Source organism: Vicugna pacos, chromosome 18 (assembly GCF_048564905.1).
Source record: "Vicugna pacos chromosome 18, VicPac4, whole genome shotgun sequence".
Taxonomy (NCBI): Eukaryota; Metazoa; Chordata; class Mammalia; order Artiodactyla; family Camelidae; genus Vicugna; species Vicugna pacos.
In genome coordinates this window covers 19,657,216-19,680,387 of record NC_133004.1, presented here as the reverse complement: position 1 = coordinate 19,680,387, position 23,172 = coordinate 19,657,216, and the positions used below count along the sequence as shown (strand labels likewise).

At 60.5% G+C, this 23,172-nt stretch overlaps 2 protein-coding genes across 4 annotated transcripts in view; one reads left to right on the top strand and one right to left on the bottom strand.

Moving 5' to 3' along the window:
- The first annotated feature begins 2,047 nt into the window (after positions 1–2,047).
- On the top strand, positions 2,048–4,689 carry LOC116278558 (tryptase-like). Of its 2 annotated transcripts, none has more exons than XM_072942073.1 (6): positions 2,048–2,128; positions 2,327–2,387; positions 2,555–2,726; positions 2,834–3,099; positions 4,092–4,255; positions 4,330–4,689. In XM_072942073.1, exons 2-6 carry the CDS (start codon positions 2,327–2,329, stop codon positions 4,492–4,494), a joined length of 828 nt encoding a protein of 275 aa, XP_072798174.1. In that variant the 5' UTR covers positions 2,048–2,128; the 3' UTR covers positions 4,495–4,689. The 2 variants fall into 2 exon arrangements, with proteins under 2 accessions (XP_072798174.1, XP_072798175.1); XM_072942074.1 differs by having other exon boundaries at positions 2,105–2,128; positions 2,285–2,387.
- Positions 4,690–6,429: 1,740 nt separating this feature from the next.
- The window catches only part of CACNA1H (calcium voltage-gated channel subunit alpha1 H), a 63,974-nt gene continuing 47,231 nt past the window's right edge, over positions 6,430–23,172 (bottom strand). For both annotated transcript variants that reach the window (XM_072942347.1, XM_072942348.1), the window contains 24 exons: positions 22,858–23,009; positions 21,925–22,110; positions 21,156–21,273; positions 20,708–20,863; positions 20,433–20,523; positions 20,077–20,285; positions 18,418–18,834; positions 17,910–18,010; positions 17,649–17,772; positions 17,502–17,570; positions 17,201–17,385; positions 16,768–16,894; positions 16,434–16,559; positions 16,135–16,224; positions 15,729–15,921; positions 13,766–13,917; positions 12,862–12,971; positions 12,528–12,661; positions 12,213–12,283; positions 10,630–10,708; positions 9,590–9,711; positions 9,074–9,497; positions 8,801–8,961; positions 6,430–8,227 (listed from right to left, as the gene is read on the bottom strand). In XM_072942347.1, coding sequence (XP_072798448.1) covers positions 7,223–8,227; positions 8,801–8,961; positions 9,074–9,497; positions 9,590–9,711; positions 10,630–10,708; positions 12,213–12,283; positions 12,528–12,661; positions 12,862–12,971; positions 13,766–13,917; positions 15,729–15,921; positions 16,135–16,224; positions 16,434–16,559; positions 16,768–16,894; positions 17,201–17,385; positions 17,502–17,570; positions 17,649–17,772; positions 17,910–18,010; positions 18,418–18,834; positions 20,077–20,285; positions 20,433–20,523; positions 20,708–20,863; positions 21,156–21,273; positions 21,925–22,110; positions 22,858–23,009 — 4,602 coding nt within the window. In that variant the 3' untranslated portion in view covers positions 6,430–7,222. The remainder of the gene's footprint in view (positions 8,228–8,800; positions 8,962–9,073; positions 9,498–9,589; positions 9,712–10,629; positions 10,709–12,212; positions 12,284–12,527; positions 12,662–12,861; positions 12,972–13,765; positions 13,918–15,728; positions 15,922–16,134; positions 16,225–16,433; positions 16,560–16,767; positions 16,895–17,200; positions 17,386–17,501; positions 17,571–17,648; positions 17,773–17,909; positions 18,011–18,417; positions 18,835–20,076; positions 20,286–20,432; positions 20,524–20,707; positions 20,864–21,155; positions 21,274–21,924; positions 22,111–22,857; positions 23,010–23,172) is intronic.

Below are 23,172 nucleotides of genomic sequence, written 5' to 3'. Positions count from 1 at the left end.
AAAAATAGAAGACCTGAATAGTCATTTCTCCAAAGAAGACATCCGGATGGCCAACAAGCACCTGAAAAGATGCTGAACAACACTAATTGTTATAGAAATGCAAATAAAAACAATGAGATATCATCTCACAGCAGTCAGAATGGCCATCATTAAAAAGACCACAAACAATAAATTCTGGAGAGGGTGTGGAGAAAAGGGAACCCTCCTACACTGTTGGTGGGAATGTAAATTGGTGCAGCCACTATGGAGGACATTATGGATGTTCCTTCAAAAACTAAAGATAAACTTAACGTATGATCCAGCACTCCCACTCCTGGACATATATCTGGAGGAAAATATAATTTAAAAAGACACATGCACTCCAGTGCTCACAGCAGCGTTATTTACAGTAGCCAAGATGTAGAAACATCCCAAGTGTCCATCAACAGATAAAGAAGATGTAGTATATATGCAGTGGAATTCTACTCAGTCATAAAAAAGAATAAATTCATGCCATTTGCAGCCACATGGATGGACCTGGAGATTGTCATTCTAAGTGAACTAAGTCAGAAAGAGAAAGAAAAATACCATATGATATCGCTTATATGTGGAATCCAAAACAAAAGGACACAAATGAACTTCTCTACAAAAGAGAAACAGACTCACAGACATAGAGAAGAAATTTATGGTTACCAGGGAGTAAAGGAGGTGGGAAGGGATAAATTGGGAAATTGAAAAATTTGCACCTCTTGGGAAATGACAGACATGTTGGCTATTTTGATTGTGCTGGTGGTTTCATTGGTGTGTACGTCTATCAGAATTCATCAAACTGTACATCTGAAAGACGTGTCATTTAGTATACAGGAATCATATCACAGTAAAGGTGTTAAAAAATTAGAAAAAAGGGAACTATATAACTAATTTCCACCCCCAAAATAAACAAAAAGAATGACACATCATGGCCAAGTACAATTCATTCCAAGAATATATGGTTGGTTTAATAGGTGAAAATCAATCAAGATAACTCAGCCTAATTAACAAACTAAAACAGCAAAATTGTGATCATTTTCTTAGATGCAAAGAAAGAATTCTAAAAACTTCAACAGCCATTTGTGATGAACTGAGATTCTCAGTAAACTAATCAAGGCAATGTGCTCTCGTTAAAAATCCGTGGAACTGAAGAGATAGCCTGAAATAGACTTACACAAATCCAGGTGATTTTTTGAGAAAGATAACAGTGTGATTCAGTGGGTAAAAGATGGCTTTTCAAAAATATGCTGACCAACTAGATTCCTCTATGGAGAAATCAGCCTGGGCCTGACCTCACATCATACACGAACGCTGGGTCAACTCAGAGATGCTTGCAGCCAGGAAGAGCGTTGCTCATACCCCAGATGAACTGCAAATGAGTACATTTCCTTGATTCCTTTAGATATTTGAGGTTACGGGGCAAACAACTAACCCGAAATCTGGAGAGGGGCAGGGCTGAGTGCTTGGTCACCTGGGACAGCTTGTGCTGAAACCGGCCAGGGACAGGCAGGTCCCAGAGCCAGGCTGGTGCCCAGGCAGGGGGAGGTGTCCCTGGGTACAGGAGAGTCCACCCAGATGGCGGTCTTGGGGGAAGCAGGGGTCCAGGAAGCTGCAAGGTGGGGACGTGGGCTGAAGATCCCACATGGCCAGCAGGCCCAGAGAGCAGTGAGGAGGTGAAGTGGGTGGACAGGGAGGAACAAGGGTCACCCTGGCCATGCATGGCGGGGGACAGCGGTGGCAGGGCCCGGTAGGGGAGTGTCGAAGGGAAGCTGGCACCGGCCTCGCCTGCTATCTCCCCATCACTTCCATCTGCCTGTCCCTCTGCTGATGGTGCTCAGATCCCCAGATAACAAGGTTCCGCCGATTGCAGCGTTAACTGTTCAGATAACACCCGGAGATGGACGTTGTCAGACCGCAGGGAGGACTCGGGGCTACCGTCCGGGGCCAAGGCGGCAGAGCCCCTTCCAGGCAGGGGGACTTGGGCCCTGGGTCTGAGTCATCCACTTCCTCCACTCTGGATTGGAGGGCCAGCACCCCTCCTCTGACCCTGTCCTGCTCTGCAAGGATAAATGGGTGGGGGACGCCCGGCTGGGGAAAACAGCAGCAGGGACAGGCCAAGGTGAGGAGCCCCACCAGGACCCCGACATCTGGGTGACACTGTGGAGCAGGGTGTCCGCACCTCAGATCTGGAGCCCTGAGAACCCAGACCCCTAGCCTCGTCTGACCCCCTGATCCCCAGGTGACCCCACCTCTAGCTGCACCCTCCACCCTGCAGACCCTCAGCCACGCTCCTGCTGCCCCTCATTGCTCCTTCCAGATGCCCAGTCTACTGGTGCTGGCGCTGCCCCTCCTGGTGAGCCTGGTCCACTCGGCCCTTGGTGAGTCCTGATCCCGGGCTCATTCATTTCGGTCCCCTCACCCCAACCCCACACAGGTCCGGCCTTGGGTGGGTGGTTTCAGAGAAGCCCAGGGCTGTGCTGGCACAGGGGAGACCTGAGCCCAGTGGCCAGGCTGGGTCCTGCCCTGAAGGTGCTTCCTTCCCCAGTCCCAGGCCAGGCTTTGGAGCGAGCGGGCATCATTGGGGGTCATGAGGCCCCTTGGAGCAGGTGGCCCTGGCAGGTGAGCCTGAGAGTCAAGCATCAGTACTGGCAACACATCTGCGGGGGCTCCCTGATCCACCCCCAGTGGGTGCTGACCGCGGCACACTGCATCGGACCGTGAGTCTCCCCAGGGTCTGGCATGTAGGGGTGGGCCTGGGGCTCCAGCCACGCTCCTGGGTTTCCCAGAGGCTGCTCAGCCCCTGAATATGTGCCTTTTTCCCTAGGATGAAAGTACCCCATGCAAGGTTCAGGGTGCAATTGCGGGAGCAGCACCTCTACTACCAGGACAGGCTGCTGCCAGTCAGCCGGATCATCCCCCACCCCAACTACTACATAGTTGAGAACGGGGCGGACATCGCCCTGCTGGAGCTCGAGGACCCTGTGAACATCTCCAGCCATGTCCATCCGGTCCCCCTGCCCCCTGCCTCAGAGACCTTCCGTCCAGGGTCACAGTGCTGGGTGACAGGCTGGGGCAATGTGGCCAGTGGACGTGAGCATTGGGGACAGCTTTTAATAGAGCTAGTCACATAGCAGCTCACCCTCTCGGGTTTCCTCTGGGAAACAGGGTCCAGATGGGCTGACTCATAAGGTGGGGTTGGAAGACTCTGAGATGAAGGAGAGGTGGTGGGAGGCAGTGTGTGCGAAGAGCCCACCAGATCCGATCCCCGCTCTAGATGCCTGGGGAAGTCAGTCAGCACCTCTGTGCCTCAGTTTCTCCTTGCATGAAATGGGTACAGTCACAGCTGGTATTTCATGGATATGATGTGAGGAAAGAGAAAAATCACACACAGAAAGTGTCTTACATTACCAATAACCACTAATCGGGGCGGCGTGCATCTTGTCCCTGTGCCCGTGGACAAGGAGACAGGGATGTGAGGGTGGGGATGGGTGCAGCTTGGTCTCACCCCTCCAGCACCGCCTCCACTTCTCTCGAACAGTCTTGTGCCCCTTTATTCACAATTCAGGGCCAAGCCTAGGGGACATTTAGCATGAACAGTAGCCCTGAAATGTGTCCTCAGGGTCCTGCAAAAGTAACCTGAACAGGTCACTGCTTGAGGTCCGCTGACGACGCAGCATCCTGACACAATGCCCCTACAAAAAGTGGGAAACTGAGTCTGGGGCCAGAGGCTGGCCAGGAGGCAGGCCTTGGGGGGAACCCAAGACCCCGACTCCCACTCAGATTGGAGGCTGTAAAGCCGAGGGGAGATTGGGCTGCGGTGCTGCCAACCCCAGGACCCCTGCACCTTTCCCTTCCCTGAATCGACCTTAAATGAGGCCAAGGATCACGTCCAGCCATGAAAGGGAAAGAGCTCATCCCTGGGTGTCCTGGGAGACGCCAGGCCCTGGAACAGAAGAGGCCTCAGCCAGGCTCCTCAGTCCTGCCTGGACCCCCCGCCCTCCCACCCCTCGGTGTCAGTGACAGGCTTGGCTGAGTCGGCCCCACCCCCAGGCTTCCTCATCCTCCCTCTCTTCTCACCCCAGAGCCCCTGCCACCGCCATTTCCCCTGAAGGAAGTACAGGTGCCCATCGTGGAAAACAGCGTCTGTGACAAGCAGTACCACGCTGGCCTCTCCACCACAGACGATGTCCCAATTATCCTCGATGACATGCTCTGTGCCGGGAGAGAAGGACACGACTCCTGCCAGGTGGGCCGCCTCTCCCCTGCAGCCCCAACCTTCGGGGTCATGAAGCCAAGTCTGACCACTCCCTCCCCTCGCAGGGTGACTCTGGAGGGCCCCTGGTCTGCAAGACGAAGGGCACCTCGCTGCAGGCAGGCGTGGTCAGCTGGGGTGAAGGCTGTGCTCAGACTGAAAGGCCAGGCGTCTACACCCGTGTCACCTCCTACTTGGACTGGATCTACCAGTACGTCCCCAAGAAGCCCTGAGCCCGGTCCTGGGGGCTGTCACCTGGGTTGGCGGAGAAGTCAGGCCCCTGCTGTCCCCATATCACTACTTCCTGCTGGGGTGGTGCCCTACCTACACATGCCCTTGCCCCCTGCACTGACCCACCTGCCCTGAGCCTCTCCCTGCCTGGGCCAGGGTGCAGGCAGGGATTACGAATCCTCATTAAAGTGCATCGTGAGCAGACATGGTGTTCGCTGTGTTTCTGGCTACAGGTGTCACTGAGGGAGAGGGAAGGGGTCAGGGCACGGCCCCTGAACCCCGGGCCTTGCTGTGGGCATGGCCCCAGCCTCTGTCCGTTGTGCCCAGGGCTCACTTCTCAGCACACTGGCTTATGTCTCTTTGGTGAGTGGCATCAGGCTTTGTAACACAGAAAGCGACACAGGTCATTTAGGTGATTCTAGGAGGCAACAGGTCCCAGAAATGGGGTCAAGATTCAAAGCATTGCTCCCACACCCAGGTGGCTCTATTTCTCTGCAGCCTGTCCCCTCCCCCAGAAACTCTACATGCCCACCAGTCCCCCTGCCCGCCCCCCCCCGAGACCTGTAGCCATGAGTACTTGGCCCTGGGGGCGGCCCCCATTGGCGGGACATGCTGTGTGTTGGGGACCCTGGGGTCCCTGCCAGGTTAGTCCAGGTGAGAAAGGTGGAGGAAGGAGACTCCTTGACTCCCTGGCATCCTGGTCTCACCTTATTCTGCACCCAGTGTGACACAGAGGGCCTTTAGTTGGCCAGGGACCAGTACCTGGCTGCAGGCGTCATGGTCAGGTGGGTGAGGGCTGTGGCCGCCGTCACTGGCGCACATCGCTGCTTCTACACAGAGCCTAGTCGGCTCTCCCACCCTCCTGGCCTCTGACCCTTGATCCATGACCCTTCCCAGACATGGGCATGGAGGGGGTGGGCCACATGCTGGTCCTGGAGAAAGAACAGTACAGAGCCCTGGGTCTGGCCCAGCTCAGTGTCTTCTCCTTGTGGGAACTGAGGCCAAGGTCACATGCAGGAGGGTCTGAAAACCCTAGAGCTTCAAGTCCAGCCATGTCCCCCAAGCCCACTCTGCAGGGACAGCCTACACCTCGAGCTCCTGCAGGTCCCCATTATCCACCAGAGGGAGCCCCAGCACCCCACCCCACACCTGCTGGGCAGCCCTGGGGCCCTGTGCTGGGATTCACTGCTCAGCTGGGTCAGAGCAAATAGGCCCTGGCCTCAGCCAGGTAGGGCCCCTGAAGGCACCTCCCACCACCTAGACTAGCTCGGAGGCGGCCATGGTGGGTCAGGAGGACTTCCTGGCTGCGGCGAGCTCCTGCTGTGCTGCGTGGAGGGAAGGCCCCATCTTGGACCAGCTCTGTGTGGACACAGTCCCCCACCGTGGTCACAGCCACCGTTCAGCTCGAAGGATCACAAGTGCTATCCTGACCTGGCCCCCTTCTCCTGCTCTCCCGGGTAAGGGGTGGGGGATCTAACCAGAGGGGCTGCAGATGAGAGCCCTGGGCCAAGAGGCCAGCAGGACGCAGGGTGGGTCTAGCGTCAGGGCAGGGAGACAGTGGAGAGCAGGGTGGCCCCCCAGCCCCGGGCCACTGCCCAGTGGGGAAGCTCTCCCCAGTGGGGGTCCCCCTCTGCCCACCCAGCACCATCTCTGCCGGGAGAAACTTCTGCCTACACTGCAGCACACTTCATTTCCCCAGCGTGTGAATGACACCATGTGGTTACGTGGTTCCAGCTGCCAAGGTGAGCTCGACTTTCCCCTCGGAAGGAGGCCTTTGTATCTGAGATCTGCCCAAGTAGGGGAACTGCTGGAGACAGGAGAGCTCTGTGGAACCACGTAGCCCTATAGGTGGTGGCATCACCCAACTCTACCGTTGTCCAGGCCACGGGCTCACCAGTCTCCCACGCAGGGGATGGATTCTGACTGTGGAAATCCAATGCTTTTCTTAAATAAGTTAATATTTATTCTGCTCTGCTTTGCCCCCAATCCCAAGTCCCCTTGACTTGAGAAGCGGAGTATTCTGCTTCATATTATTGCAACGTTTAACCTGAATTTATAAAAGAAATGAAATGAAACAAGGGGTATCAGCTGAAACTCCCCACGGGCAGCAGGGGTCTCACTGGAAAGTCCCCAAAGCCCTGGTGACCGGCCGTTTCCCAGAGTCCAGTCAGGGGTGTTCTCCAAATGCCGAGGGGGACAGAAGTGGGGAGTGGGCACAGAGGGGAGCGATGAGGGGTGGAGACAAACAGATGAGAACTCAGACTGTGAGTGACGTGAAGCGTGGCCACGTAGCCTCGGGGATGGAGCCGCCACCCAGACGGCACAAGTGGCCCCGAGCGTGTTCCCTATAAAAATAAGTGGATGTGAGGATCGCGCTCTGCTGGATGGCCTCTGCCTTTCCCCTTTTGGTCATTTTCTGCTCCTTGTCCCTTGGACACAGCTTTTGTTACAGGACTGATGACCAGGCCGCAACCCGGCCTCAGAGCAGGGCGGCAAACTCGGAAATCCCAAACCTGAATGGACGGGAGGGAGGCTTCAGTCCACGGGCTCCCCAGGCTCCGCTGCACCCGGAACAGCGTCTGCCTCCCCGCGCACTGGGCTGACACTCACCCGGCTCCTCTACCCATGGTGGGGTCTGACCTGGGGTCCACGGATGGCCCAGCTGGCGCCACCACCCTGCTGGGTGCACCCCAACCCCAGGGCCAAAGCCAGTGCGTACTGCACCTCGAGCTACACGGGCTCATCTACACTGTCACCCAGGGTGCTGGTGGCTGGGGGGGGCCCTTTCTTCAGGGGACTCTGGGGGACTGTGAGGTGAAGCCCTTGTCCCTCTCCTGGGGGGTCACCAGGTGGAGTGGGTGGCTCGGTCTGCTGAGGTTCCGGAGGTGCCGTAGCACCTGAGGATGAAAGTCTGGGTTCTGCGGCAACACCATGGCCGCCGTCGAAGAACAGGCCCCCGCTAGGGCCCCCCATGTCCAGTGTCTCAAAGGAAAAGTTTGGGATGGCCAGGTGTTCTGCACGGCAGGGGGCCTGGCCCCACCGCTCCCCTTTGGGAGCAGCGTCCACCCCTGCATTGTCCATGGGCTCCAGGGGGTCCCTGTGGGGTGCGGCCTCGCAGGACGGGGTTCTCCGCCGCAGGGTGGTGCTGCTGCCCTCCGCCGCAGGGGGCCGGGCCGCGCCCTCATCCTCCGCGGGGGGGTCTATGGAGATGCAGGGGGGGCTCATCTTCTTCTTCCTGCGTGACCCCAGAGCCAATTCAGCCTCCTGGGCCCGGGCCGTCACCTCACCGGCCTCTGGGCGGCCGTCTACGCAGCCTTGCTCCACTGAGGGCCGCCTCTGTTCGTCGGCTCGGCCCGGCTGTTCCAGGAAGCCCTGGGCGCCGACACTGTAGAGCCCGTGCCGGGCTGGCTCACCACCCACCACCCCACGGGCAGCAGGCGAGGCCGAGGGGCTGCGGGCAGAGCTGGTGATGTGGCTGACCTCCTCATCGGCCGCGTCTGGGGCCTCGCCCTCCTCTCCGCCTGGGGCCGGCGGCCGGCTGGAGATGCAACGCTGTCCAAAAGCGTGCTTGCGGGTGCGGACGTTGGCGGGCCTCGGGGAACGGGGCGGGGACCGCAAGGAGGCCCCCAGGGACGCTTGCCTCACAGGGGTCTTCCCACCAGGCTCTGCCCAACCAGGGCTGCTGTCCCCGGGGGCGTCAACCTGCCCTTCCAGGGACTCGGTGTGCATGGCCTCCTGCAAGGATACGAAGTCGGGTGAGACCAGGCAGAGCACAGGCAGCAGCTGGGGCACAGAGATACCTCCCCACCTCTGGGTCAGGGTGGGCTTGTGACCCCCAAGACTAGGAGCTGGGAGCTGCCGGTGTGGGTACACTGTCCCCCAGACTGCATGCAGTATCCAGCCACCATGCTGGTCAAACTGGGGAGGGGCTGTGAGGAGCAGAGGGCTTGGGCCTGAGCTCCTATGGACATAAGCTTCTATAGGCCCCTGGAGCCCCAGCGACCACCCCACCCTGTGAACCAAGAGCCCATCCTGGCACTCTTGAGGAGGGAGGAAAGGAAAGGGGCTGAAGCCACGGGGCGGTGGTCTGTGGGTACAGGTAGGGTCTGAGAAATCACTGCTGGTGGCTCCTGGGGTCCAAGGTGCTGCCTGAGGAGGGAATGCAGGTCCCCATGGCCAGGTACCATCATCACAGGCTCCAGGGACATGGCACCCACTTCCCTAGTGTCCCCATCACTCATTCCTCAAATGGGGAAGGAATCCCCACAGACCCTCAGGCCTCGGCTAAGGATCGGGGGCTCCTCCTACCTGTCTGCAGAGCAGCCGGCTGAGGCTGGGGGAGCAGGCTGCACCCCGAGGGGGCAGAGCACGGAGAGTGTTGCTGGTCATGGCTGGGGAGGCTGTGGCTGATGGGACCTGGAGAGAGGCACAGGACTCCACAGGTGGCGAGTTGGTGGAGGTGACTGGACCTGGGGTGGGGGAGGGCCTGTAATGTGAAGCTGTCACCAGGCCCATGACCCCGACCTGCCTGCCTGCTCGCCTACCCACCCACCACCAGGCTGCCTCTGCGAGGGGTCGTACCCAAGGTGCCTGGGTAGGTCTCCATCTCCACCTCCTGCAGTGGCTGGGGGTGAGCGGCAGCGGCGGGCGCCACGGGCCGGAACATGTAGCTGTCGTTGGGCAGTGAGAGCATCCGAGAGACGGATACCTTGCGCACAACCAGTAGACTGGGGGTGTCTGGCCCGGTGCCCAGGCTCTGCGGGGCCCCAGGCCTGGAGCGGGTGGGGGGCCCCTGAGCCATCTCCAGCTCAAGCTCAGCGTCCAGCTCGGCATCCTCACGGGCCTCCTTGTTGCTCTCCTCCAGGTGCTTCATGAGCACAGCCACCACCACATTGACCAGCACGAACTGGGCCACCAGCACGAAGGTGACGAAGTAGATGGGTGAGATGGCTGGCAGGTAGCTGAGGCAGTGCTTGTCCTCGCGTGCGCACTCCCGAAGCGTGTCCTGTGGACGGAGGGTGGCCGGCAGGCTCCCCTCTCCGCTGCCAGGGCCACCCCACCGCCTCCCACCTCCCGGCCCACTGCCCAGGCTGCTACCTTCATGATCCCATTCCAGTTGTCCCCCGTGGACACTCGGAACAGCGTGAGAAAGGCCATACCGAAGTTGGAGAAGGTGGCGTGTCTGCTCAGGCCCTCACAGGGGTTGTCCTCACTGCACTCTGCCGGGAGGGACCCGGGTAGCCCGCCCATTGGTGTGGTGCATGCTGCTGCCCTGCCCCTCCCCCAGGGAGAAGTTATGCTCCTCTGGGATGCGGCAGGGGCCTAGCTCTTGGGCCCTGGCATGCAGCCATCTACAGGAGGTAAGGGTCAGGGGGCACGTCCCTTCAAATTAAGGTGGCTCCTCCTAGGCCTGGGGTCTGCCTTGGGGAATGCATGCTGTGTCTGGGTGCACTGGCCAAGCCCTTGGTGTGAGCCTGGCTCTGCTCAGCCCCAGAGGACAGCACTGCCAGCTCCCCAGGTCCACCTATGGTTTGGCATGCCCTCGGGCTCTGCACAGTGATGGGGCCACCCTGGGGCATGAGGTGCCCCAGATCCTGAGCCAGGGGCCAAGAGTGCTCAGTCACAGGGTCTGGACAACCAGCTACTAAGCCACCTCAACCACCTAACAGGCAGGCCCACTAATGACTCTTGGAAGTCACTGCGCCTCTTCAGTGGCACCTGGACAGGAAAGAATGGGGGCCCCCCAAGGTCTGAGCTGCCACCAAAGGTCCCCACGGGTCCCATCCAGTCTGGCCAGAGCCTCAGGCCTGGGGGTCTAAGGAAACTCCTCGTGATAATTAAGAAGGACTTGCTGCAGCATGTCCCGTGTCAACCAGGTGGGGTTCAGGTGGACACCCGTGTGTGTGCATGTGCACTGACACGTGGCTCTGTCCTCCTGGCCACAGTCGGAACATGTGTGCGTGTCTGTGTGCGTGTCACGGGTGTGGCACCACGCTTCTGCAGGAGCTGCTTACATGTCCACCTCCCGCAGCACCCCGAGCTGTGAGCGGGCTGTGTGCGCATGCGTGAAGCTCTACCTTCCGAATCCCATGTAGGGCGGGTGGGGACGGAGGCCGGCACTGCGCAGGCGCACTCACCGAGCCTCCCGAACAGCTCCACTCCCAGGGCAGCATAGATAAAAAACAGGAGCATGAAAAGCAGGCCGAGGTTCCCTACCTACACGAGGAGAGAAGTAGAACGAGGTCAGGGTGGCCTCGGCCCCTCCCCACCCTTCTCACCGCGCGCAGCTGGCCGGGGAGTCACTGCGCTGGCCGGGGAGTCACGTTCCCAGGGACTGCCTTGACGCCTGCTCTTAACTCCTCCTCCTGGGCCCCGAAGCTCCTGTGGCCCCCAGGGCTCCCTGTCCTGCCTGGCGCCCAAGGCCCCTCTGCTGGCCTCTTGCCGCTCCTTGGCTCCTCCGCTCACCCTGCACCCAGGACTACCCTGCCTCCAGCTCCTCCACCCCTCAGGGTCTGGAAGGCCTCCCTGGGACTCTGGTGGACTCTGTGCAGGGCCTGCCTCCAGCTGCGGGGTCCCCATGGCGAGAGGAGGGCTGCAGCTCTGCAGACTCAGCGAGGCCTCACCTGACCCCTGCCCCAGGCCCTCCTGTGGACTCACCGCCCACCATCCCTGCAAGTGCTCAGGCTCCACCCCAGGCAGGGAGCCACGTCCTCACACGCCTCCCATGACCCTGATGTGACTGCTCCCCCTTTTCTCCAGCATCTGCTCCAGCCCTCCGAGGTAGTATACTGGGGTGTGGCCAGGCCCAGGCTTCCCGCCTTGATCCCCTCCCATCTGACAGACACCAGGCAGTCACAGAGAAGCACTGAGGGCTGAGGAATGCTGCTGAAGGGATGAGTGAGGACCGGCTGCAGGCAAAGGGCATGGGGAGCTGCTGAGTGCATGGATGAGTAGATGGTTGGTGGATGGGGTGCTGGGTGGACAGGCAGCTGTCGGAGTGAGTAGGTGGCTGGGAGGCAGCTGGCTGGGTAGGAACAGCTGGACTAGTGGACAGAGAGCTGGCCAGCAGGGCTGGACGATGGGTGGTGGACACATGGGTGGATGAGTGAACAGACAGCTATCTGGATGGATGAACACAGGATGGGCAGTTGGGTGGATAGATGGTTGGTTGAGAGAGATCCATGAAGAATGGACACATGGATGGCTGGCTGGTAAGGTGGATGGGAAGGACTGGGTACTGCAGAGATGAGACAATGATTCTTTCAAGTCTAGAGGCCAGAAAGGATCGGGGTGGTGGCTGTGGGCACAGGATGCAGGGCCTCAACTGGCTCTAGAGAAAAGAGACCTTTGGCCAATACTTGAGCCCTGGCTATGGTCCTCCAAACTCAGGCAAGCCCACCTAAGCCACAGGCTCCGCCCTTGGCCTGAACCCCACTGCATCCTGAATTGCACTGGGGGAGGTGGGCACTGGTTATCAGTCTTCCCCAGAGAAACTGGACTGAGGCCCAGAAGGCAGTTGGCCCACCCCTCTCACAGCACAGCTGAATACTCCCTGTAGGAGGCAGTTACTGCAAGAACGGCGGAACACATGCATGAGTGATATGTGATTGACAGCAAGTGAGGCCCTCCCTGCAGCCTCATCCTCCCGGAGGCACCTGTGATGCCCACCCTGGGAGGAGGGAAGCCAGACCTGGGTCAGGCCCTGGAGCTGCTGACCTACCTGGGGCAGCGCCTGAACCACCGTGTCCAGCAGGGCCCGCATGCCAGTGGCCATCTTGAGCAGCTTCAGCACTAGGGCCGGGAGCCAAGCATTAGCGGGGGGCAGTGGGGTCTCAGGCCAGTCTGACCCTTCCACGGCTGGCCAGACCCAGACCACTCCCCATCACCAGCACCTGGTCCATTGGTGTGTGGCAAGGAAGGACGCAGTGGGGGTGTGGACAGCGGAGCCCCGCTGAAGGTCCCATGCCAAACTGGCCATCAGCAGAGCCCTCTTGACTGCCCAGGGGCATCTCGGCAGGATGGGCGGGCAGCATACCTCGGGCGATTCGAAGCACACGCATGATGCGGATGATTGTGGGGTTGATGGGCAGTGCTGCGTTCATCTCGATCTCCTCCAGGGTGATACCCATGATGGACAGCAGGACGATGGCCAGGTCTAGCTGGTTCCATCTGGGCCGGGGGGACAGGCGAGGCTCAGTGTCAGCCACCACCTCCTCCTCGGCACCCCCAGCCCTTCAGAGCAAGAGGATTCTCCTCCCTGTCCCCTGGGATTGTTCTGGTGTCACCACAGGGTGGCCTGCACCTCTACAAGGCACCATTACCTCTTCGGGCCTCAGGCTGAGGCTCTCACCCGCCCCTGCCCCACACACCTGTCCTTGAAGAACCTCCGGAATCCAAAGGCCACCAGCTTCAGCACAGCCTCGAAGACGAAGACGATGGTGAAGACGTAATTACAGTACTTGAGGGCCTCGTCCAGAGACTGCGGGCGGAGCGTCAGGCTTTGGAGGCACCCTGCTCGGGGTGCCCCTCCCCTCCCTGCCCCCCACCCCCGCCCCGCCTCTCCTCCAACAACCACACTGGGTGCCCCACCCACCCCGTACCTGGGCCCTGACCACCCTGCCCCATCTCTCTTCTCTGCTGACTTGGAAACCTCTCCTCGCATGAGACAGGTCTCTCTGAGACCCAGTCACTACTGGACGTAGGTCTTGCCAGGACAAGGAGGGTCACCTGCATTTACCCTCGCAGCATTTTGAGGATAACCCTCAGGTGGGGAGAACCTGTCCCTCAGAGCACAGACTCCTGGCCCTGCCTAGACCAGCCCCACCCACAGCCAGAGCAGGGGCCGGCCCAGCACATGAGTCAGCTTCACATAAAGAGTCAGAGGCTCTCTGCTCCCGGGGAGGACGGGGTCTTTAACGGAATGGTGGAGATGCTACCAGAGGACGTCTCCTGCCCAGTCCCCTCTCTCAAGTCTAGCTTTTCCTGGACTGTGGAATTCACAGCCTGGGAAGCTGGACTTGGGCACAGTCCCACTGCCCACATTTTGGATCCAACTTCTCTTGGCGTCGGGGAGGCCCTTGGAGCAGGTGGCTCTGGGAATTTCCACCCGTTTTAAAGGAATGAGGACGCTTTGTTCAAGCCACACCTCGGTGGACCCCATAAACCCTGGAGAGGGCTGAGGCATGGCTGTAGACCTGGGGCCCCCGGTTCCCCAGGCAGTGGCCCCGCAGGGGGTTATCTCCTGGCTACTGGCCTGCAGGCAGCGAGCCCCACCTTGGGCTGGTTGTAGTGCTCCATGGACATGGTGATGACGTTGACACCGATGATGAAGGTGATAAAGAGATCCAGGTAGTGGCTGGTGCACAGGGAGTGGATGGAGCGGCGTGTGGGTGAGTAGTCTGCATAGTAGGGCCGGCGCTGGGCCTCTGCAGAGAGACGGTGCAGATGAGTGGGGTGGACAGGGCTGGGCGGGGTTTGGGGGGGCTACCTCCTGCAGGCTGGAGTGTGGGGGTGCTGGGGGAGGGCCGGGGCTCAGACATGGGCCTCAGGGGCAGGTCACCCACCAAACTCCTCCACTGCAGGGGCCCCAGCCCCAGGGCAGACCCCAGGAGTGGGCCTGGAAGCGAGACCCCACCTGGGTTCTGCCCGGACCTCGCCCTGATTGGAGCTCCCAAGCCGGGGCCCATGTGGTCCACTCTCCTGGGCTGGCATCAGGGTTCAGAGACACCTCAGTGATGAAGGGTGGGCAGACGAGAGTTTTCTTGGGTAGCACAGCCCACCAGATACCCCATCTCCCAGGCTGGGCACGCGCTGCCTTCTGGCTGCCAGGCCCAGTTTCCTTCCACTCCCTGTCCTCCGCGGGGGCCAGAGGCCAAATGCCCGCTGTCTGGGGTCTGCCCAGTCTATGATCCATCTGAGATTGATGGCTGTGACCTGGGAGTGGGGGTCATGCATCCCCCAGCAAGCCTGTCTGCACTAAATGCTCCACGTGCAATAACCCTTTAGGGCAGATTGGTGCCTGCTGAGCTCCCACTGGATGAGGGAATAGCCACCACCACTACACAGGGAACCCACCTCGGCCACAGAACCCCATGGGCGAGGACCAGGGCCCGACGGGAACTGATCCCTCCCTGGGGTCTGCATGCTCCTTGCTCTGGCATGCGGTCACTAGAGAGCTCGGCTCAGCTCTTGCAGCCAAAGAGGCCAGTGGCCAGTTGGGCCAGGCCAGCACTGAGGACATGGAGCAGCCAGGAGCCAGCAGGCGTCCCAGGTGTGGCTGAGAAGCAGTCAAGCATGCAAGCCGGGCAGGGGAACACAGATGAGCTTGGAGGCAGCAGTGTGGACACCAGACAGGCTGGCTGGCAACCCTTCCTCCCTCCCGCTGGCACCTGGCACCCACCCTAGCTTCCCATGCCCACCCTGTGGTGGACCCCAGCGGGCTTGGCACCGCCTGCAGTGTCCACCTTTTCCTGTGGCAGTGGCAGAGGGACGGAGATCAGGCCAGTCCACAGCCCCGTGCAGTGGCCGGCAGAAGCAGGGGGGCTAAGGCATGCGGGGCGGGGGCAGGTACCTGGGCTGGGGAAAGTGCCTGGAAAGACAAGGAGACGATCTGAGCTGGCCACAGTGGGCAGGGCCAGGAGACTCCACACGGGGCGGGCGGGGCGGGGGATGCTTAGCAGCCCCTCCTGCAGAAAGCCCTCTTTGCTCCCAAGCTGGGTGGGGTTTTCCTAAGACCTTCTCTCTGTCTTGGATGGCTTTGCTTGCTCCTCCTTTGGCATGAGAACTCATGGAGGTGAGCCTGCCCTACAGTGATCGAGCTCGGAACTGGGTCTCATTCATCACCTGTGTCTCCTGGGAAGGGACCTCTGCCTCTTGCTGCAGCTGCCCTCCCCGCCTGGGCCCTTCCTCTGAGGGCAAGAAGAACAAGCAGGCAGAGCTATTCAGTGAGGCTGGGGCTGGGGGGCCAAAGGGAGCGTGGCCACATGGTGGGCTCCAGGGTGCAGCCACTGAGCTGCTGCCTGGGTGCTGGCTGCATAGCACGGCTCAAGTGCCGGGGAGACCCAGGCTCGGGCCAGTAGTGGCTGGGTCTCGGAGCTGCCGCAGGCTGGTCCTCTGGTCCCCTGCCACCCTCAGGGACCTCAGGGACAGGCGCACAGGGAGCTGGGGCAGGTGGAAAGGACCGGGGTGGCACACAGGTACCGACCAGCCACCGCCACCGCCACTGGGAGTGCCTTACTCCTGCGTTTCCTCTCCAGGCGCCGCTGCCGCTTCTCCTCCCGCCGCCGTGCCTCCTCGGCCTCCTGGTGCTGCCGGCACTTGTGGAAGTTCTCCACCACGACACCCACGAACATGTTGAGCACAAAGAAGCTGACGATGAGCAGGAAGGAGATGAAGTAGAGCAGCATCCAAGGGTTGTGGTTGGGCACTGGCTGCAGCACAGGAGTGGTGCGTGGGTGCCTGCCGGCCGGGGCGCCCCTCCCAGGCACAGCCTCGCCTGCAGGGGAGCTCTAGCCCACGATGAGGAACTCTGGAAGTCCTCAGAGGCCAAAGGCGGCCTCTTGGCAGAGGTTCCCTAAGATGACCAGAGGATACAGGAAGAACGGTCCACTAGGAGGCCCAGGGCTACCCACTGCCCACCGCACCTGCTGGTCTATGCCCACGGCATCCAGCCCGTCGTACATGATGTTCACCCAGCCGTCCTTGGACGAGAGCACGAACAGGGACATGAGCGCCTGCCAGGCCAGAGCAAGGTGGTGACTGCTGGGCGTGTGGGCACGGGCTCCCCCAAAGGACCACACCCCCGACCACAGCCTCACTCACAACACACCAAGGTCCTGCCACTCCTGCCTTTCAGACGAGGGCGAAGCTAGCTGAGACCACTCCCACCAAGCCTGCCCCGACCCTGACCCCTCCCCAGCCCCCAGCCCCCAGTCCCACGTACCTGGCCCAGGTTGTCAAAGTTATACTTGCGCCGCACCCAGCGGTAGCGAGCTGCCCGGCACTCGGCCTTAGTGGAGATGTTCCTGGTGTCGGCACCGTCGCAGTAGTAAAACTTCCCTTTGAAGAGCTGAGCAAGGCAAGGAGGGCACTCGAGGGTCATGCACTGCAACCCCACCTTCCAGATCCGCCCACCTGGGGCACCTGGAGCAGCCAGGCAGAGATTAGGGTTTCTCTCCCTGTCGGCTGGGGCCTTGGCCCTCCCGGGACTGCTATGCTGTTGCTGACCACCAACCACCATCCTGTGGAGGGACACCCAGGTAAGCAGGGCCACGAACCTGCACCCCCAGGATGCCAAAGATGATGAAGAAGGCACAGCAGATGAGGACAATGTTTCCAATGGGCCTGAGCGATGATATCAGAGTCTCAACCACCAGCTTGAGGCCCGGAGCGCGGCTGATGACCCTGGGCGAGGGGCAGAGGGAATGCGCTGTGTGACCCACCCAAGGGAGCAGCCACCAGGACAGGGCCTAGTGCTGCTAAGACCCCAACCCAAGCTGGCCCCAGTCCCAATCTCCCCTGGACTCCACCTGCCCCACCATCTGGATCCACCCCATCCTGTCCTGGACCCCACCTCCACCCCAGCCCCACCCCCCCATCTGGATCCACCCCACCCTATGTCCCTTCCCTGGTCCCACCCCATCCTGCCCCACCATGCCCATCTAGCCCTACCCCACCCTGCCTTGGCTCCGTCCCACCAGCCCCACCCACCTCAGGGGCCGAAGTGTCCGCAGCAGGCGCAGCACACGCAGGATGCCCAGGATCTTGGCACCACCGGCTGAGGCCATGGCCACGACGATGTCGACCAGGGACACCAGGACCAGCAGCCCATCCAGCACGTTCCAGCTGCTCTGCAGATAGGCGTGCTCGCCAGAGACCAGGCCCAGGGCCACTACCTGACAGGCGCAGAGGAGAGGCCCAGTGGAAGGTGGGCTGGTGAGCTGAACAGAGGCCTGGGCCTGGGCCTTAAGGCCAGAAGGACAGACTCCCGGCCCCCCTGGACATGCTGTACCTTCACCATCATCTCAGCCACGAAGATCGCTGTGAAAATGTAGTTGGAGACGCTGAGGAAGACGCGCTCCTGCAGGAGACAGGACTGTGGGAGGGGCCTGCCACGGCTGCGAGACCCCACCCCTCCCGGACAAGAAGGGCGCCTCACGGTGCTGCCAGGGTCGATGTCTGGCCTTTCCAGGGCGATCGTGATGCAGTTAAGAAAGATGAAGACGAGGACAACATGATCAAACATCTTGTGAGCGATGATCTTCTGGCATGAGATGCGGAACCTGGGGGCCAAGGGTAGGGGGTTAGGGAAGCCCTGGCCAAGCCCTGGCTTCCCAGTCCCTGTGACTCCAGAGGAGGCATGCTAGGCGCTCACCGAGTGGTGGGGACACAGGGGCCCCCTGTCAGGCACAGCCCTCACCTGTTCTGAGGGGAGAAGAGATACAGGGCCCAGGGCTCTCGGCTCCGACAGCACTCGGGCTTGTAGGGCTCCAGCACTTTCTGCAGCCGGGAGCAGCAGCTCTGAGGAGGCAGGGGTTGGGTCCTCAGGGCCCCTCCCAGTCTGGTCAGCCCCCAGCCTCTCCTGCCCTCAGGCCCAGCCCTGTCCACCCACCCAGGTACTGGGTGAGGGACCCATGCTGGGAGTCCGTGGAGGCTAGGTGAGTGCCCCTCTCAGATTGAGCCCTCAGCTGGAGCTGGGGCTGACACAGGGATGAATCCCACTCCAGAGCTCCTGGGGGTTCAGCTGAGGCTACATCAGCTGGATCAGGTCCTGTCCAGTTTGTTCTGCTTCCCTCTCCCTTCTGAGGGCCCTCTGTGAGCACCACACCCCAAGTCACACCTTGGGGAACCAGCCCATGGCCAGAGGGAAGCAAGGGGCCAAACCAACTCCCCACAACTAGACTGTGATGCAGTACCCCCCAACTCACATCCTCCACGTCATCATCAAACTCAGCCAGGTCCTCCTTGTGGCTGTCGATGCGCAGGAAGAATTCGCTGGGCAGGGCTAGCACCTGCCCATTGCAGTCGTGAAACTTAGTGGGCAGCAGGGTGGCCGGCCGTGGGGGCTGTAGGTCCAGTGTGCTGCGGTGGTCCAGGGACTCGGCACGCCGCAGTGGCGTGGCACGTGTGCCTGGTGAGGCCCCTGCCCCGGGCCTGCCGTCCTCAGCCTCCTCGTCTGTGCTGCCGCTGCCCTTGCCCTCGCCAGACAGCAGCGACTCACGCTCCCCACGCTGGCTCCGGCGCTTGAGGCTGGGCGCACGGCCCAGGCTGTTCCAGCTCGAGCGCCGGCTGCTCCAGGCGCTGTTGGGGCCCCAGTGGGTGCAGGGCGAGCTGCGCAGGCTGGACTGTGGGGAGGGAGCAAGAGTGAGCAGGCTAGGTCCCCCAAGTACCCCAAACATCGAGCCTCAGGGGTACCCAGCAAAGGGGCCTTTCCTATCCAGTGGTGCCACCATTAACACCTGTAGGTGACATCTGTACATAGATCATCTTTCAGGAGCACACAGCCCTGCTCAGGGGATGCTGGCAGCACTGCATCTTCAGTGAGACTCCTCCAGCACATAGTGGGGTCGACAATGAACTGGAGACAAAGCCAGCCAGTGTCAGAGCACTAAGCAGGCCCCACAGGGCTGCTCGCGGACCAGAGGGTGGGCAAGGGTCATCAAAGGGTCCGGGACCAGCTACGGACCAGGCATCCAAAGATGCCACTGAGATGCTGACCATGATCTCTCAAGTAGGGCCTCAAATCAGCTTCTCATTGGCATACTCTGGACTTGCAAAGAGAAGCTGGGCCATGACCTCAAGAAGTAAACTGGACTGTGACGCAGGGATTTCACCTGTGCTGCACCCATCCCCACTGCCCTCCGTCATTTTTACCTCCTGGGTCTAGCAGGAGCTGAGCTGGAATCCCCACTCAACAGCCCATCCTCTGCCCTTCAGCTCCTAGCAGCTTGGCTGTGATGCATCTTGTTGCTAAATCACTCTGCCCATCCAAGGCTCAGCCGTGAAGCTTTTCCCTTACTGACACACACGATCAATCGGTCTTGATAGTTTGCCCATACTTCCTCCGGGCTCATATCCCCTCCCCCCTCATTAGCTCATCCTGCTCAGCCCACCCCTCTGGGGCTCTTCAGAGAAGCTGGTTTTGGCTGTGTCTGCTGGGGGCGTTGTTTCCTGGGTTTATCTGGAAAGACTTCAGGGGTTCCAGCTCCACAGGGCGCTGTGGATCGTGACGCATGGAACCCTCCACCCAGCTTCCAAAAACTGTTGTGTATATTCAGTTTTTATACCTTTTTGCCATCCGTTCTCTATTTTTCCTTCTCATGTACGCTCTGTACCCTGACAGCTTTTATCTTTGATTACAAATTTGGAAGATAAACTTCCAGCCCAACGTTCTACTTGCCCGTTCGTACTCCTTAGAACAGCAGCTTCTGGCTCCATTTACAGAAAACAAGGCACTCGGGGCCAGAGATTCATGGTGTATGACTGTGGGGCATGTGGGACCCTCAATCATCTCTGGGGAAGGCCCTGGGGAACTGAGCAGGTGGAGCCTGAAAGTGCCCAGAGGCCGAGGAGGGGAGGATCCCTACCAGAGACTTCTGGTCCCCTAGCTGGGGGTCCACGGAACTGCTGCTGCCACGCCGAGAGTCCAGGAGACTGTGGGCTGCGTCCAGGTGTGGGGAGCTCTTAGGGGTGGGCATGGGTGTGGCTGCCGTGCGCATGATGACGGGAGGGGGCAGGCTGCCCCGGCCCTCCAGGTGCCCGTTGGGGGTCACCGCCAGTGAGTACATCTTCATCTCTGGAGGGGAGGAGGTCACTCAAGGCTGCAGAGCTCCCAGGAAGGAGAGTCTGCCCACCCAGGACTCACCCGCAGGACTCCAGCTGCACCTGGACCAGGTGGGCAGCATCCCCTCCAGCCCTGCCCCGCCCTCAGCCGCAGGCACACCTGTGGCCCTGAGGCCTCTGAACTTGTCCAGATCCTCCTCCACATGGGTAGATGTCTTGTCTTCATCTGTGTCAGACCTGTTGGCGTCACCCTGTGCCCATGGAGCAGATGGTACATGTGAGGCTTCCCTTGGAGGCTGGGGGCGGGTGGGGATGGAAGGGCCCAACAGGTAGAGAACCGAGGCCTCTTCACGTCGGTCCGGGCAGGACTCCTGCACAACATGCCTGGCTCCCACTGCCTCCCCCTGGAAGCCTCCCTCACCTCATGCCCCTCACCTCGGCCTGGAAACCCTCCACCAGGATGGCCACCAGCAGGTTGAAGAGCACGTAGTTGCCAAAGGTCATGAGAGCCACGAAGTAGAGGGCGGCCCAGGAGGAGGTGGAGGCCATGCCGTTGTAGAGAACCACGTTCCAGTCCTCCTGGGTGAGGATCTGGGGGAGGAGGGGCAGCCAAGCAGCTCAGGCTCAACATGGGGGCCAATGGGGCACCAGGATGGTGGGCATGGCTGTGGAAATGCTGACAGGCCCTTAGGACCAGAGAGAGCGCTGGACAAGCGAGACCAAGTCCACCTCCCTGGGGCCCAGTCAGTATCCCTGCCACCATCCCCAGCTCTTCACCTGTGCTGGCCTCAAAGGGGCCTCGGTCAGCTCTGGGGTTGCTCTGAGCAGGGCTGTGGCCCTCCAGGGACCATTTACATCAGGGGATGGTCCTACCAGGTTTTACCTGGAACACGGTGACAATGGCCCACAGCAAGGAATCAAAGTTCTTCCTGTCAGGGACCGTGTCTCCGGTGTCCGTCTTCAGGCTGAATTTGCAGCCAAATAGGTGCATACCGAGGATGCTGAGGACGGGAGGCAGGGATGCAGTGGGGGTGGGGGTGGGGTGCAGAAGGGGGGAAGGAGAGTGCTCTGCCTGGTCACCTCCACACCCAGCAGCTGCTCCTCTACACCTCCCCCACCAGGCCCCTAGCTTTCTGGTTCACAGGGCCCTCCCATTGTACAGGTGGGAAGACCAAGGCTAGGGGCAGAAGAAACAACCAGAGGCTCTGGCTTCTGGCAGTGGCCAGGACCGGGACTGTCTCTGCCCCAGCCACTTCCCCGAGGCCTGAGCCCCAGTCCAGGATGGGCCGCGGCAGGGGCTCAGCAAACATCAATTAAAATCAAGGAACTCCAGCCCAGCTGCCCTGCCATTCCTCTGCATCCCATTATTCTTGCCTTTTCTTTAGGCGAAGTCCCCAATCCATCCAGCTAGGAGCCTGACCCATCCCCTCCTCAGCTGTGAGCCCACGAGAGCAGAGCCCAGCATCAGTGCTGTTAGAGGAACTAGCAACTGAGTTTCTGCTGCCACTTGGAGGCTCCCGGGTCTGATGCCAGAAGCACAGGGCTGGTGTGGTGGGAGAGGCCTTCTCTCTGGGGCAGGCACATGTGCTGAGCCCCAGGCCTTGCCCTCACAGCCAGGCTCGGGGTGGGATGACCCCTCAGCGGGCACCCACCTGAAGATGAAGATAAAGAGCATGAGCAACATGCAGAAGGTGGCCACGTTGTCCATGGTCTTCATGAGCACCACCAGCTGGCGCCGCAGCGCGGGCATGAAGCGTACCAGCTTCAGCACCCGCAGCAGCCGGAAGGTCCGCAGCACCGACAGCCCACCATCCGCTTGCCCAATGATCTCCCAGACGCTGCAGGTGAGCCAAGGATCAGGTGGGCCTTTCTCTGGCCACGTGTCCCTGTGCGCACCCTGACCCTGGGATGCCCTCTTCCCAACAACGGGAACAGAGCCCAGGAGCCACTGTGGCCTTTGCTCAACTCCATGTGGGAAGCAGGTTGGGCTGAGGGATGGAGGCCACATCTCTGAAGCCCCCAATCAGCTGCCATCCCTGGTGGTTGCCCGACCCGCAGCAGCTGCCAGAACCTTGGTGCTGGCCTAGTCAGTAGCTCCTCAATTAAGGGCCTTTCCCAATCCTGTGTCTTTTAAGCTATGCCTGGCTTGTCTATTCTCATTAGGGTGGGAGAATCCCTTGACTCCTGAGGGCCCTGCTTCTTCCTGGAGGAGGGAATTCCCCAAGATTATCCTGTTCTTTCTGTGTTGATTTTGCTCCAGCAGATGCCCTGGGGCAAGCTGGCCTTCCTCGCAGGGGCTGAGCCCTCAGTGGAGTCCAGACTCCAGATGAAAGCCTGCCGAGCGCCCACTCTGTTCCTGCAGGGAACAGCTCCACCGGATCCTAGAAACATCCATCTGAGATGCGCTGACCTACCTGTGTGTACCCGACAGTGCCCGTGGGGAGGGGCAGGGGGCCCTGCTCAAGACATTCCCCTTTTGCTTGTCATGAAATGCTCCTGGCAGGGCCTCATCCACTGGCTGAGGCTGTTGCCTGAGGCTGGAGCCTCTCAGGCCCCTGTGGGCTGAGCAGGAGGTGGGGACCCACCTGATAACGACAATAATGCCATCGAAGATGTTGTAGGGGTTCCGGATGTAGCCCACTGGGCCGCAGGCCAGCAGCTTTAGCAGCATCTCCAGGGCAAACATGCTTGTGAACACAATGTTGCTGATCTCCAAGGCGTTGGTCAGCTCGTCAGGCTGGGGGCGGCAGAGGGGCTGTCAGGGCCTGCCCATGGTTCCCACTACTCCCTGAGAGCGGAGGGATACTGCCTGCGTGGTCTAGGAGCAGGGAAGGCTACATCGAGGGGCCAAGGGGCAGTGGCAGCATCTCAGAAGGAGCCCACTTGGCTGCCATCTGGAG